The sequence below is a fragment of the Colletotrichum tamarilloi genome (genome assembly GCF_030869305.1).
Source record: "Colletotrichum tamarilloi strain Tom-12 chromosome Unknown Scaffold_34.1, whole genome shotgun sequence".
NCBI classification, from domain to species: Eukaryota; Fungi; Ascomycota; class Sordariomycetes; order Glomerellales; family Glomerellaceae; genus Colletotrichum; species Colletotrichum tamarilloi.
Genome location: NW_026849417.1, coordinates 310,363 through 325,631, shown reverse-complemented (window position 1 = coordinate 325,631; position 15,269 = coordinate 310,363). Strand labels below are relative to the sequence as shown.

General features: G+C 50.5%; 6 protein-coding genes across 6 annotated transcripts; 4 read left to right on the top strand and 2 right to left on the bottom strand.

The window, feature by feature from the left end:
- Positions 1–52: 52 nt before the first annotated feature.
- Positions 53–899, bottom strand: CTAM01_09119 (nitroreductase; the record flags this gene model as incomplete). The annotated part of the gene is made up of 2 exons (XM_060525139.1): positions 53–400; positions 462–899. The coding sequence occupies 2 exons, from the start codon at positions 897–899 to the stop codon at positions 53–55; spliced, it is 786 nt and encodes a 261-aa protein (XP_060380321.1).
- Positions 900–1,545: 646 nt separating this feature from the next.
- CTAM01_09118 (uncharacterized protein) lies at positions 1,546–2,983 on the top strand (the record flags this gene model as incomplete). The annotated part of the gene is made up of 4 exons (XM_060525138.1): positions 1,546–1,620; positions 1,782–2,073; positions 2,133–2,719; positions 2,861–2,983. 4 exons carry the CDS (start codon positions 1,546–1,548, stop codon positions 2,981–2,983), a joined length of 1,077 nt encoding a protein of 358 aa, XP_060380320.1.
- A 745-nt stretch (positions 2,984–3,728) lies between these two features.
- Positions 3,729–4,217, top strand: CTAM01_09117 (endoribonuclease L-PSP; the record flags this gene model as incomplete). Its single annotated transcript, XM_060525137.1, has 3 exons — positions 3,729–3,767; positions 3,801–3,840; positions 3,925–4,217. 3 exons carry the CDS (start codon positions 3,729–3,731, stop codon positions 4,215–4,217), a joined length of 372 nt encoding a protein of 123 aa, XP_060380319.1.
- An 825-nt stretch (positions 4,218–5,042) lies between these two features.
- On the top strand, positions 5,043–6,912 carry CTAM01_09116 (uncharacterized protein; the record flags this gene model as incomplete). The annotated part of the gene is made up of 7 exons (XM_060525136.1): positions 5,043–5,091; positions 5,143–5,337; positions 5,395–5,534; positions 5,595–5,739; positions 5,798–6,403; positions 6,460–6,698; positions 6,760–6,912. The coding sequence occupies 7 exons, from the start codon at positions 5,043–5,045 to the stop codon at positions 6,910–6,912; spliced, it is 1,527 nt and encodes a 508-aa protein (XP_060380318.1).
- A 628-nt stretch (positions 6,913–7,540) lies between these two features.
- Positions 7,541–8,903, bottom strand: CTAM01_09115 (uncharacterized protein; the record flags this gene model as incomplete). The annotated part of the gene is made up of 3 exons (XM_060525135.1): positions 7,541–7,778; positions 7,829–8,559; positions 8,628–8,903. The coding sequence occupies 3 exons, from the start codon at positions 8,901–8,903 to the stop codon at positions 7,541–7,543; spliced, it is 1,245 nt and encodes a 414-aa protein (XP_060380317.1).
- A 2,018-nt stretch (positions 8,904–10,921) lies between these two features.
- CTAM01_09114 (uncharacterized protein) lies at positions 10,922–11,218 on the top strand (the record flags this gene model as incomplete). Its single annotated transcript, XM_060525134.1, has 1 exon — positions 10,922–11,218. One exon carries the CDS (start codon positions 10,922–10,924, stop codon positions 11,216–11,218), a length of 297 nt encoding a protein of 98 aa, XP_060380316.1.
- Positions 11,219–15,269: the final 4,051 nt, after the last annotated feature.

Genomic DNA, 15,269 nt, shown 5'->3' with positions numbered 1-15,269 from the left:
CACAAACGGTCTAAATAGCCTTATAGCTTATGTTCATGGACCCCAGTCTGCCCTAGACTCCTGTATCTGCGCCAAAGACCTTCAGTTTATCATCTAATGGCTTCTGCTTCCCCAGCGCCGGACTAGGGCCGATCCGCTCGCCAAACACAAGCTGAGCCGTCAGCCGCCAGTTAGGTGGCAGAGACCAGGCTGCGGCTACCAATTCATCAATCAGGGGGTTGTAATGCTGTTGGTAGGCGCCGAGCCCTTCGGCTGACAGCGCCGTCCAAATGGTGTGCTGCAACATGGCATTCGACTGTGCCGCCCAGACGGGAACTGGTCTGAATAAGTTGGAAACTTTCTGGCGAAACTTTGGACTATCTCGCCGTCCACAAAGAACATAACCTTCGTTGAAGTGCGTCTGCATGTCTAGATCACGCTGGTGAATTTGATGTGGAGGATGGACTGATTGAGTGACATACAGTTCCGACAGCGGCTTTGAATCCGGCTGTCTTTTGGCTCGTAGATACCCATTGATCCGTAGTGACTTGGGCCTTGAGCACGTTAGTCACAATATCCCACAGCTTGTCATGCTCGGAGCCGAAGAGCACGACCGCGCGGTTGGATTGCGAATTGAATGAACTAGCAACCGACTGCATAGCATGACCGACCATGGCCTTCACTTTGCCTTGATCGATGGTCAGGTGTTTTCCCAGGGCGTACCAGGATCGGCGGGCCGCGATGGTGTCAAGGAAAGGGGTCGTCATGTTTTGAGCCGGGATTGTGCTGTAGCGGTTTCCAAGACCAAGGTCAAATAGTGCAAAAGTAACGGCAGGTAGAACGATGAACCAAGCAGCAAGCAGAGGTGTAAGCCGAGGAATGGAGTGATCTGTCTCAGGAACTGTTAGTGAAGCTGCCATTTGACTGGGTGCAATTGTTGAATAAATATCAGATACTAGGTCTTCAGAAAGCACTACTCGATATCATAGGTAATAATACGAAGTACGAAAGTCAGCATCTGTGAACTCTGTTTCGGTTTCGTAATACTACCCAATCAGATATCTTCTGCTTTCAAAATTTCAGATCCAGTCTGCGGAGTTTCTGCCGAGAGGAAAAGGGGGAAAGAACATTTGATAGCATTGTTACGGATAATGAAACTTCGACTAGGAAGTGACATGAATAGAACAATGCTAGTACTTGTTATCGCTACTGGACCAGGTTGTTTGGTAGGCGGCGAAGTTTAATAAATTGATTGATAAGCGCAAACTCCAGTTTCCAAGTTGTCCTGAACTTGAGCATCTACATGCCAGCTTCCACCAAATGTCTACCAACTATGGACTCTGGCGAACAATAACAATTTCTCATTGTGTTTAGTGGTATAATCCTGGCGTCATATTGTACAATCTCTCATCTGATCAGCCAAAGAACCTACTATGGCGGCATTTAGTCAGCAGAGGAGGGAATCATGGGATAAAACGCCTCGTTTTCTCGGTCCCGGCTAGAAGATAGTCCTCACATACCAGTCGACACCTACTCACACCTTCGTTTTCTGTTCTGTCTTACACAATGTTCGAACTAGAAACCATCATCAAGACGAAGGCCAACGCCGATACCTTTTTCGACTTCGGTGGTCAAACATCGGTGCGAGATGGAAAGAAACGTCAACATAGCCGCTCGTGGGAGCCACAGTAGCCAGTGCCGCTTCACAAGCAGACCTTGGCGGCAGCAGACAAGACTTTGAGGCTACCCTCCCCAGAAGCGACACCCTCGGAACATATGGCTCCTCCAAGTAAGCTTCATAGGGCTGGCATTCTAGTGACGCCCGCGTCCGTGTTCTCAATACCTTCAACTCCGGCCTGCTTACCGTGGCTCTGCCTGCGGTAGCTAGGGAGCTCGACATTGCTCCGAGTGTGCAACTGTGGCCAGCATCTGTCTATGCTCTAGGGTTGTCGTGCGGTCTCCTTCCCCTTGGCACCATCGCCGACGTTGTTGGTAACCGTCCCGTCTTTTTGACGGGCCTGTTATTATATACGGTCTTCACCTTGGCAGTGTCGCTCAGTCGCACTGGAGGAGAGCTCATCGCCTTCCGCACGGGTGCAAGGTGTTGCAATGTCCTTTCGCATGCCGCCCGCTGTGAGCATCATAACTTCAAGCTTACCCGCGGGTCGCACCCGCAATGTTGCTTTCGCGGTCTTTGGTGGCGGTAATCCAGTTGGCTTCGCCATGGGGCCCCGTCTTGGGCGGTGTCTTTGTCCAGGCCGCGAGTCGGCGCGCCGGCTACTGGACGTCCACCAGCATCAATGCGGCATTCATGATCCTCGCCTTCTTCTGTCTGCCTAGGCGTCTCCCGGGATCGGATCGAGTCCAACTGAAGAGCATGGTCCACCGTCTTGCCCATGAGCTAAACTGGGTCGGCGTCGGTTCTGCTAGTGCCTGTTTGGCTCTCCTGTCTTACCTCTTCTCCGAGCTGACAAACGGCGTCACCAGCTTTATTCGCCGGCCTCACTCCATTGCCCTGTCAATTGTTGCCGGATTGCTTGTTCCATTTTACGTCTTCTGGGAGAGTCGTCAGGAGAGACTTGGCCGCCCAGCCGTTCTTCCAAATAGCATTTGGCACCGACTCAAGTTTGCAACCGCCTGTCTCTCCGTCTTACTCACCTGGTCCTGGTTCAACGCCTTTTCGTACTGGGCTACTCTTTATTATCAGGAGTTCCAGCAGCTAGATGCCTTGCAGACGGCTGTACGGTTTCTGCCAGTGGTTGTCTCTGGTCTAGGTACCAACCTCGTCGCAGCCTAATTCATGGACAGAGTCGACGCGGGTATGCTGAGCCTCATCGGGGGAATCATGAGCATCGCGGCACCTCTTATCTTTGCCTTACAGGATGTGTTGTGGATGTACTGGAAGTCTGCCTTCCCGGCCATGATCATCAGCGTCATCAGCACCGACCTCCTCTTCAACATCAACAACCTGATCATTACGAATAACTTCCCGGGCAAGAGCTAGGCTCTCGCAGGTGGCGTCTTTAACACTGTTGCGCAGTCAGGCAACAGCATCGGCCTGGCTGTCACTGCTATGATTGCGGCTTCGGTACAGAAAGCTGCTGGAAGCGAAAAAATGGCTACGAGCGGCTCCGTGACATTCAATTCTTCTCTGCTGCAGGGCTACTGGAGCGGATTTTGGACATGCTTCGCTGCTGCTGTTGTGGCCACACTGATCAGTTCGACTGGCTTGCGAAAAGCTGGGAAGGTGGGAGAAAAGAATGAGGTCTAGTCTTCAACTCCGACAGTTGTTAGGGGTAAGACTCAGATTAGGGTCCAGCTCATCCATTGGGTGTGACGTGAGAGCCTAATTCGATATCGAAAATCCTCAAGGAATTCAAATTCCGCCTCGGATTCGGGTTGTTGGGATAGAAGGGTGCGATCCGTGCACCCATGCTATCTCGCGAGGGACTTGAATTCCGCGCCTCAAAGTCTTACCAGTGCGTGAGGGGTGTCTATGTATTTCGCTATTCGCGGAGTTCCTTAAATGCCCTGGTGGACTCGTCGGTATTCTCCAGATATGGAACTTGTGTACATTGCAAAAGCCGCAGGGAGGACTTTTCTTCTACTGGAACTTACCGACCTTTTCTCTTGCATCCAATTCTTTGCGACGAACCCTTTCGTCTTCATCGATCATCTGCTAGTTGCAAGTCTGTCGTCATTTTTCACACTGAGCCATCACGTCACCGCAATTGAGGAAGCCCGAAGTCATGTCTCATCTACAATTCTTTGCGTACGAGGGACAGGGGGTTGAAAAGCAGAAAAGGTACTCCTACAGCCAGGCAGTACGAGTCGGCGATCGCATTGAATGCTCGGGACAAGGTGAGCTTTCCCACCACATCCTTCCCCCAAAGGCTCATCTGTTGCCTATTCCATCGAAGTTACGCCTAACTCGGTTTACTGAAGGTGGTTGGGATCCGATCACTGGAGAGTTCGAAAAGGAGATCAACGCCCAAATCGATCTAGCTTTCGAGAATGTGGATCGATGTCTTAAGGACGCTGGCGGCAAAGGATGGACCCAAGTCTACCGTGTCAACTCATATCACGTCCCAATCAACAATGAAGCTCTGGAAGCGATGGTCCGTAACTTTAGGAAGTGGATGCCGGATCATCAACCTCTGTGGACCTGTGTTAGCGTTCCACGTTTGGGAGAAGATGACATGCGCGTGGAAATCGAAGTTGTGGCTCATGCTGTCTGAGAGATATCGTCGCAAATAAGAATTGAAACTTCAAGATATTTCTTCTCGTGCCTTCTTGTGGCTGTCACGATGGGCTTTTTAATGCGGACATTGAAAGTGCATTTCCGCAACTCGTAAACGAAACGACGGGAGCGCATGAGACCCTCGCCCATATAGGCATGCAATCTTTTCAAAATTGATCCCCGCCGAAGTAAAAATACTTCCTATGGCACCTTAACTCGAAGAATCACGTCTTCACTTCATCTCTCCGGCGAGTTCAAACACTGTCAAGCGTTAAGATTAGGCCAGACTCTGGAATCTCATTGATAACAGATATCTGATGAAGGAGTCTAAAAGACTCGGCAATTTCGACTCTTCGAATCAGCATCAAGAACAGGCCAAACTCAGGGTTGACAGGCCTCCACGTCCTGCAGTACACTGTAAGGCAAGACTCAGCTTGATAGTAGATCAGAGCCATGCAATCTAGTCATGGTGCAGCTGATAAGAAGTCATCGCTATTATGAATTTAGAGTTTGACAGATTGTCGCAAAGCCCAAGCTCATAGGCCAGTGAGATAAGAGATGGCCTTGCCCCCTTAGACGGAATGCGAATTCCTATCTCTCGACGAGACCAACAGAATGATTGATAGACCATTTACGGAAAGGTCTTCACCAAATTCTATAGACGCCTCCAAGTGACCCTGGCCAGAAGGCTGGGTCTATCAGTCTAGTTTATACGTATCGATGGCTTGACTTATTAAATCATGAGGCATGCGCTCACTAAAATGAGAAAGTTCGAGTGCAAGGCAGCCCATCAATCTTCGAATTTCCTCATCTATTACCCAAAATGTTATCAGCCCGCAAAATTCTCGTGTACAGCATTATCTTCTCGTCTGGTGAGTTCGTCCTGGCAACACAATCGTGGCGTCTCTAAGAAGCTGCATTAGCAACTATCATTGGGTATGATTCCGGGTACTTGAACGGCGTGCTTGGATCCGAAGACTTCACCCGAATCTACGGCGTCAAACATAGCGTCACCGGAGACGTATACTTGACTCCATATACTCGGAGCGTATTCTCTGCGTTATTCGTCGTTGGAGCTCTTGTAGGATGTCAGCTAGTAGCACCTCTTACCAATCTGCGTAAGTCTTTAGGCGTTTTGAACTTAGAGTGTTGTCAAACTTGCTGATCTTCCGCAGTTGGCCGGCGCGGCAACTTGTTCACAGCCTCAATCAGCTATGCTGCAGGCGTATCGCTCCAGACCTCTGGACTTGCCCCACCCATATTCATCGTGGGTCGTATTTTACTTGGTATTGCTCTCGGCCTCATCTCTATCACAGTAAGAACTCAGCTTCACACTTCTTGTTAGTTTGAACGACAGCTGATTGTTATGATGCAGGTTCCTGCCTATCTCATGGAATGCTCTACGCCAACGAATCGAGGACAATTGATGGCATTCTACACCCAATTCCTCACCACAGGCAATGTCATAGCCTGTGGCATCAGCCTGGCAACTTCCAAGTATAACGATTCCCGGAGTTGGCGTAAGTAAGTTGCGAAAATAAGATGACCACATATTGGCAGAGGTTGACCCGGAAGTAGGCATTACGATCGCATTCCAGCTGGTGTTGGCACTGATCGTTGTCATTGGTGTCTTTTTCTGTCCCGAGTCGCCACTCCTCCTTGCCAAGAAGAACCAGAAATCCGAAGCGCGCCGTGCTCTTGCCATTCTCCGCAATGCAGACGTTAACTCCTTAGAAGTTGACGACGCCATGGTCGAAATCGAAAATTACATTACAGATCAGAATACGCACGGAAGCGCAAGATTCATCGAGTGTTTCCGAGGAACCGATCTCAGAAGAACTCTCATTGGCGTGGCGATGTCATTCTTCACTATATCCACAGGCATCACCTTCTGGTTCGGCTACGGAACAACCTTCTTTGCCGCGGCGGGTGTCGACGACTCGTACCTGATCTCTCTGGTTCTCGCCATCACCAATTGCGTCTTCACAGCACCTTCCATGTATCTCATTGAGCGTCTGGGAAGGAGAAGATCTTTGATCGCGGGCGGGATCCTTATGGGACTCGCCCAATTACTCACCGGCGTCATCCATAGCGCTGCTCCGGACAGCAAAGCTGACAAGATGATGCTGATCGTTGGGGCAGTGTTCTTTATCGCTTCATACGCACCAACTTGGGGTATCGGGGGTAAGTTGTCTGCGTTAGAACGCTGCAGAAGAGAACTCCACTGACGAATTAAGTAGGCTGGCTGTTGATGGCAGAGCCTCTGTCCGACCGTGCGAGAAATTACCAATCTTCCATCGTGTTGACGGCATACTGGATCATCACGTGGCTGGTTGGATTTGTTACGCCTTACATGATTGATGAGACTGCCGGAGACCTCGGAGTCAAGGTGTCCTACATCTGGTTTGGCATGACTGTTCTGTCTCTGGTCTGGGCATACACCTGTGTCCCAGAACTCACGGGGCTTTCCAGAATGGAGGTGAGTTGCACTGCTCGGAAAATCAAATTCATAGTCCCATGCGCATGGCTGATTCCAACAGATTGATAAATTGTTTGAAGAGAATGTGCCTGCATGGTGTTCACGGACGTGGCAGAAGAACCTTCGAACCATTCACGCAGTCTCTGAGTCTGGTCCAGACAAGGCCGTCGTTATTGAAGAAAGGATGCAGTCTAAGAGGGAACAGTCAACTTAGTTCGACATTACAATACATCTTCCGGGGTTACAGTTGGAAGACACTAAGGTACTTAAGGCTCCGAGGGTTGGAATTGTTGGCATGGGAAAGGGGCCAGTGTATTGGCGTAGTGAATCTGTGGAGAGAAATCAAGCAAGATCGTTTTCTCAGATGTGTCCAATGACGTTTCTTGTATTCGATTCAACGTGAAGTCGACAACACTCAATGTTCTACCCACGTGCCTGAATAGCATCGGCAAGCACAACAATATAGGTACCTTAGGCTACACACCAATATCACGACTTAAATTCTTGATTTCCCGTTACTTTCAATCATTCACGTCAGAAGCGTCAGTTTCTCAATATCGTCATGGTCGGAATATAAATGGCAATGGTATAGGCGATCCCGGCATACCAATTGAAGCCTTCGGGTCTCGGTATCACACTCAGTGTGAAGAATGGCGTGGTAGGCGACTTTCGGCAAGGCCTACTCGGGGTGTCAGGCTCACCTCATTGTTGACGAGTAATCGACTCAAGAATTTCCTCACAAGGCAGGAACTTTGACCACAACTTGCAATTACTGACGAGGGTCTCGATTCGATAACGCGAGTTTCGTGGCAGACACTTTCGAATTCAAGTTAGCGCTTGTCCTAGTCCACCCTAACAACCACTTTTCCCGTGTTTAAATGATTCCCGAAAGCTGCCATTCGGGATGGTGTATCCTCAAGACAGACTTCCGTAACTATAGGCTTCACTTTACCATCCCTGATATACTCCATGACCTTATAACTCTCATCCCATCCACCCATCAACAGACCTTGAAGCTTGATGGAGCGCTCAACCATCAAGGCCAAGGGAATTGTCAAGTTGCCCCGTGATTTCGTCACACTGAAAGATGTCAGCAACGTCGGTCACAAATAGCCCGGAAGTAAACTCACCCTACGCAAATCACCGAGCCGCCGTCGCAAACGTAGTCAATCAGCCCTTCAAAAGCACTTTCGTCACCTGATGTGACTAGAACAGAGTCTGCGCCGCGGCGAGCCTCTCCTACACGGCGCAATCGAGCACAGGCGTCTGCTATCCTCTCCATAACCTCAATCCTCTCCGACGCATTGAAAGGCGCAGCGATGAATTCGTCAAAGACGTCAGCAGCCCTTGAGCCCAATGCTTCAACCTTCCACGGCAAATCGATGCCAATAACCTTTGCCCCAAACACGTTGCGAGCCATTATGCCGGCCAGATGTCCTATCCCGCCGCACACCCCGCTAACAACGATCACGTCCCCGGGGGCAGGAGTCGCCGCTTTCAAGGCTTTGAGTGCCGCGGCACCAGAGCACAGCGCCGTAGTATACAGACCAAAACTCACACCCGCCGTTTCATCAAAGATAAAATCTGGCAGAGGCATAAGTGAGGTATAAGGTGCGGTCATGTACTGCTGGAATGTGCCATTGTGGTGGCGAGGAAATGTCGTCTGCTTATGACAGGATTCTGGAACGCCGCGAATACAGTAATGGCAACTTCGGCAGTAAGATGCTAGATATCTTGCCGCAACTGGTTTGCCGAGGAGCGATTTGTCGTGGCTCATGACGATATGCCCGATGCCTTCGTGGCCTGCGATGTGGTTTGGTCCACGGAGGCCGTCCTCAGGGCCGAGAGAGAAGACAACATCCTGTAAGTAAAGGTTGTGAATAAAATTTGTTCAGAGCCATCATAAAAATGGTTGAGGGGGGCACTTACGCTGCCGCAAATTCCTGTGTAAGCTATCTTCACAACAACTTCACCAGGCCTTGGATGTTGCACGGGAATTAGCTGAACCTCTTGGTTGAGCTTTGGGCCCAATTTTGGTGTCACAATTGCTGTCTGAAAGGCTGGTAAAGTGAAGTCACCTAAGGTGTGAGGAGCCGATGACGATGAAGAAACATCTAGCAGCTCGATCTGTAAAGGTGGCAGGCTACTGTCGGACAATACCTCGTCCGTAAATCTGAGTTTTTCTCCGTGAGAATTGATCACCATTTTTTCAAGCAATCACTAAAAACGAAACCTGGTCCAATACGTGTCAAGAATGAAAATAGCAGGTTTACCAAAAAAAAAATTAAGTTTTGATTTATGATAAGAGGTCAAACCAGATCGTAGTTCCCAAAGATAGGAAAAGATAGGTTGATCCCCTCATTTGATGTTCACCCACCTGGACCACGCTTTGGTCCAATTTGCCAGAGACACGATGTAGCGGAATTTATATTCCTCAGAGCGACCCATGGCTGACACGACGAGCATTGCAGCTGCACACCACTGATAAGAATGAGTACGATAGCGTCCGATAGGCCTCTAGTCTTTCTGCAGAGATCGCGATATGTATTCCGCTCGCCATTCATTCTCCATAAGGTACGGTCGTTCATGTTTTTCACATCCAAGATCCTTCCAGCGTCAGATAGCTAGCTGGCTCATGGGGCAAATGTGAAGGTCTTGTTTTTACGACGACACGTCGCTTACGAAATAAGCGACCGATAAAATCCAATTCCCGACTCCTTATTGGTGAACCCGTTCCGGGACCACTCGACATCTGTGGCATGAACATCAGGTTATTTTAAATATGTCCTTTGAGTCTAACCCAGGCGCTTTTCATTCCTCTATCGCCTTCACTCTTATTCCATTTAACACGTTTCTACTGCTTTTATCTCGGATTTGTTGCTCGCCCCATACCTCCTTGAATCCTTTTGAAGGCAATGTCTAGAAAGTCTTATTACCTCCTAATCAAGTACTCAACTATAGATTGTGCTCGACTCTAGAAGCAATAGAAAGCCTGCCAATAGAAGTTTCGAGGGTCAAATTTCTATCGATCAACTTCAGCACACGAGAGTCAATCATCATTGCTTCCTAACGGGGAAGATCAAGAGGGATTCCCTTCCTTCCGACTATTCTATTTACGCTAAAGTGATTCCACTGAGTCCATTTCCAATGGATGAGCCATGGCTCCGTAGTAGAGTTAAGAATGCGGGGTGTAACATCGCCATCAACCGAATCCAAGTTTGAGACTACCATGGGATACCAAACGAGGCTGATAGCCTAAGCTTATTCGAGAAGGCAGGGTGTATCCTCATACATCTTGAGAATCTCAGTTTGTTAGCGGCAGCTTTCAATGCGTGCTAGTATCTATTGCTCTATCAAAGGTCTACGGAAGGAATCGTTCCTAGAAGCTCGCAGGGTTGGTCGGCGTTGCGAGATAGAACAGCTGCGTGACGATTTGATCCATTTCGATGGCCGGTAACACGAAGCTGGGATGCTCAAGATCTGAGCCAAATCTAGCAAAGACCATGTCCGGTGCCCTGGAGAATGTTAACACCAGCAACTTTGAGAGGATAGACAATGGCATCAAAGCTAGAACGATTCTCAGCTAGAACGACTCTCTCATTCTCGACTATCGGCTTAACCCTTATGACACCTAGTTGTAGCTTTGAGATGAAGCATAAGTACAGACGCCGCCACAACATTTGCGAGGAAACCTTCCCCGCTAATGACGCTTCGAAAATTCCTCGTTGTCTAAATAGAGTAGACTGCATCAGTTCAGCTCCGAGTTGCCTCAACATTCGACTTTAGCCGGCACGTGGGTGGGGGGAAAGGCAGCATTCCACTCACTGCATGCAGTAAAATTTCTCCTTTCCCCCGACCCCGGATTTTGAGTGCAGGTGTCAGAACATGAGGTTCAAATGCCGGAAGCTTGCTTGGGCCTGGCTCATGGTCATCTGGAGACTTCCTTCACTATGTCTGGCAGGAAGAACCCTTAATGAGGGGTCCTGTTAGCAGGCCCGGATAAGCCGTGTGGTGGCAACGCAATAGATTCATTTTCTACTAAATACTAGGCGTGGGACGGTTGGCTTAGTAGATAACGACACGGTTTCAGTGAATGCTCCTTGATCGGATGATCATCTAGACAGGTCCAATCAGGTTATCTTGAGGTTGCAACAATTAGGTGTGATCGGGCCTAGACGCCCGAGAGTAGCACATCATTGCCCACATTGACCAGGCACCGTCGCATGCCGCTTTCTCCTTTACTGAGCGGCTCGTGGGCGGCCCGTCAAATCATGGTGTTTCTTCGTTTTGGATGGGTGTACCACCTCTTGGACCGGCTTCCCCATCTCTCGTCAAGAAACGCTGTCCCTGCCACGGCCTGGATTGAAGCTGGGCCCACGGGTGTGAAGGAACCTCAAGATCAGCGCAGACTGGAGTTACGGGTCACGGGAGGAACTTTCGTCCCGAAAGTCTACTTTTCACGCCTGTGGTCTCATGCGACATGCAGCAAGGGCCGGGGAAACTCCCCGATAGTCCACTAAGGAGGCCGAGAATGATGCCGGTCCCGAGAAGCCGGGAGTGGACCTGCGGCCCAGATCGCTTGTCTCTCCCTGGAACTTGGATCCAGCAAGCGAGATCGGAGCCTTATTGGTTCCTCGGTCGATGAACATCTGGGAGAAATGGGAGGAAATGTGTAAGTCACTAGACAGTCCGGCCCTAACACGATGGGAAGGGGTCTCCAGAGAGAGAATCTAGAACGTAATCCTCGTTAGATGGAAGGGCGGTCTAGCTGCCGAAGGCCCCAACGAATATTGGATCATACAGGCATGGATACGAGGATTTTGAGAATGTAGGTGGGCCCGTGAAGCAACTTGCTTCGAGTGGAATAGTCCTCAGCCTTCCATCAAGTTGCAGAGTATGTGGCGACCTGAGGGCAGGGCTACACGAGATCCTGTTGGCAACTCGCCGTCACTTGACTTTACCCCCAGAGCAGCGTAACAACATGTGTGGAGTTGCGGCGTTCTGGCTTAGACCGATCACAGTAGCAGTGGCCAATGGAAGTCAGATCCCTTGATGTTGATTTGTTGGTCGAGAGGATTTCTTGGTAGCCTAGCTAAGCCAAGACGGCACGAGATTTGAATACCAGCGGATGACAGGGCACTTGCCTCCGCCGCGTACCAGATTGGAAACCGCAAACTGAGCTCGTGTCTCAAATAGGTAGATAGTATTTGAAGCTCTATGCGGGGCTTGAGTTCTTCAGTTTCGGCGATGGCAAAGGTGTAAGCATAAGACTAGTTACTGACGAGGCAGAGTGCCCGGTATGAGGGCGATCTGCCGGTACACTAGCTCACCGGCCGATGTCCCCAGATGACTGGAAAGCCTAGACGGCATGTGTCGTTGCCACGTGGCCGTGAAGGACGAACGGAAGAAGCCTCGTTTAGCTGACGGAAATGAGCTAAGGAGACGATGACACCGTCATCCGAAAGGTACGATACAGCCGGGGACGGAAGGAGACAAGACCAGGGTTCCAGAGCATACCTGCCGTGGATACTTTAGAGGAGTCGTACTAAGGTAACCGAATTTAAGGTACCGAGACACGGAGTAAACAAGGTACTTACTGACCAAGACATGCAGCACTTACTAAACCGAAGCGTTGACGCAGGCCACAGAGCCGACAGAAGCCTGCCTCTAGACTTTAAGAGTAAAGAACGAAGCCATTGCCGTTGGCAACCAATGTACTCCGTACAGCATGAACATCTGAAGAGCGGTTGGTGATGTTGGGGTTTGGAGTAATATGAGCAGTGTGGATGATTCGGGGTAGAACAGGGGGCCTCGATTGGTTCGCGGAGGAAAAGAAGGGGCCTCTATCCAAAAGCCACGAATGAGAGGTGACAAGGGAAGCGTCCGATCTTTTCGCATCTTGGGGAATTTCGGACCGACGACCGTTATGGTATGGCGCCACGCGCGACCGCCGTGCCGTATTCAGGCTAAATACCTCGTGGCACACTTGAGCAACCTAATTTGGTGGCGCCATACTCTTCTGGCCGGATTCTCGTTCATCCGTCATCGTTAGAGAGTCGGATTTCCTCCGTTGCTAATTGTTTTCCGAGGGAAAGGGGAGCTTAACATCGATGAGTATGTTCGTTTGGGGAGTCATCTAGAATACGATATGCCATACACTGAAGGTGATGTTTCTTGAGGAGAAAATGGTAAACCTTGAAATGATTACGCAGGTGGTTGTGGTCACTTGCTCTCTCAGTCATGGATTGCCCGGGCAGCTTTGCAAAACTCGAATGCGAAATTTGGTAGCGAGGTGTTAGCCAGACACACACGGCACAGGATGGCATCCCGCCACCCAACTTTGTGCGCGACTGAGATTTCGACCACATCGACCAGGATGGAGAGGGTTTTCGTCTGTCGGTGACTTGAGTAGTAGTCACTCCAAGACCGGCTTGATGAAAGGAGGTCCCCCAGCTTTGAGAGGCTGTGAGGGAGGGCCGTCATCATAGGTGCTGGGTTCATGGCTGGTGGTGGTGGACCAAGGGCCGACCCTCCATCAAAAGTTCTCCAAAGGCCCCACACGCACTCTCACTGTCGCCGTCAGCTAGCTCCTCCAATTTCTACAGTTCTTCAACTCGTGCCAGTCCAGGAGGATGCCCATACCTGGTCTCAGGGCTCGTAGCTGATGCTCACCTCGGGCCTTCTAGATCCAATAGCCAGCAAAGGTCAACACACTTGAGGAAGAGGTTGCGAAAGTGACGCTCACTCAACCTGCTCCGAGGCACTTGAAACCCGAGGCACTCGGGTCGGCAAGACGAGCAGGTGTGCCTCATTCAAAGGGCCGAGGAAGCTCGAGAATGAGATACAGTGAAGATGGCACCTTGAAGACCAGTCTTGCGAGAGATTCGGCACCGTCCCGCACCCGGCGTATCCCACGGGCAGGACCGAATGGAATCTTTGGTTGTGGTGGTGGTAACAGCCCAAGAGGTGGTGTGCGTGGTGTGGGGAGGAGGCGGGATGACTGCAACGGGGTGTGGGAGGTGAGGAGAAAGAAACATCCTTTGCTCCGCATGTGCGGAGAAGCGGTGGGAGGCGTTTTAGTGGACCGGATCAGATTGACCGTTTCTCCATGCTCATCTCAAGCGCGAGGGTGTCACTGGGCATCTATTCTGTACGGGAGGTGAGATTGGTGTGGCAGCCTGCAGAAGGCATCTGAAGCGGACGCGAGCCAGTTGAGATGGATGACGAAGAGCCAAGCTGGATGTTCCTTTGGGTACCGCGACGGTATGCGGGAGCCCGTTTTCGATGAGTCTAATGCTGGTCCAGCTTGTGCATAACACAGAAGACTTGTTGCTATTGACTTGATCCACTGAGAACAAGCAAGACTTCTGCCCATTACTCAGCTGTGACTGACAAGTTGCTGTCGACGTCGCCACGGGAAGAAATTGATTTGGGAAAACCTAAAACCCTTTCTTGGGTTTGGGCACGATTGCGCAGCCCTTGAAGCAGGCCGCAGCATGCCCCTTACAGCTGCCTTAGCTGAAATTAAGTCAACACCATCACCGGACAACAGGGTGCTGACTCTGGCAACCCCAAGGGTTCTTCTGTTGTGCCGGGGGCGATGGGGTTGCCGTTGGCGTTGGGTCCGGAGGAGTAGGGATGCCCTTGGATTTACCGGCACTCGACCTGCGGAACCGGAGCTGAAGGTTTGCAAGCGTCTTCGTTCGGGACTTTCCCCGATATTGTGCGTATGGAGGAAACGGGTCATTGTCATCGCGAGCCTTGGACCAGGAAGGCTCTGACATTCAGTGGTGAGTTTCGCACTTGCGTAGAAAACCAGAGCGTACGGAGTAACGGTGTCTCACCACGGTCGAACAAGGCAAGCCAATCGACTTGATGCAAAGAGACCACAACCACCAACAGGTTGGTGATCACTGTGGCGTTGGTTTTGACGATCTTGCCGGAGGGATGGGGTTGTTAAGGGTATGTTGTGGCTGTGGCAGTGTTCGCGGTATAGATGGTCCTAGTTTACCTTGAAGGGGACATGCTAGCTAGCGGAGGGATGCACCTTCCTTTCCAATCCCCAGAGTTTGTTGACGCGTGTCTAGTGTACGAAGAAGCTTCTTCGAAGGAAGGCTTGATGGAATTTGGGAGGGGGCTAACAAGAGAGTTTGCCCAAAGATGCTGTCAGGGGAGCGACTGCCACATGTTGTTCTTAACACACACACGCCGTCGAAGAGCATGAGCATCAAGGGGTAGAAGGCAATCTCTGTCTTTAATGAAGCTTGACAAAGTCTTTGAGTTTCTAGATGTAAAGAGAAAACTTCATCTGAAGAGTGTTGGAGGATCATCCTGAAGACTACAGATACAAAGTGGCATGTTTAACAGCGACAACTTGAACTTGAATGCAGCAAAGAAGACACTGGACGGGCCCTCGGAGTGGGCCCTCCGCGTGACTAGCAGCACTCAAATTGACTCGGTGTCATCCAAGTACCCTCTCCTCATACTAACCTCCATCTCTACTCCTCCGTCTCTACAGAGTACTCTTCATCCAATCCTCTCCTCCTCCCATGTCCCTTGCACACCTCTTCG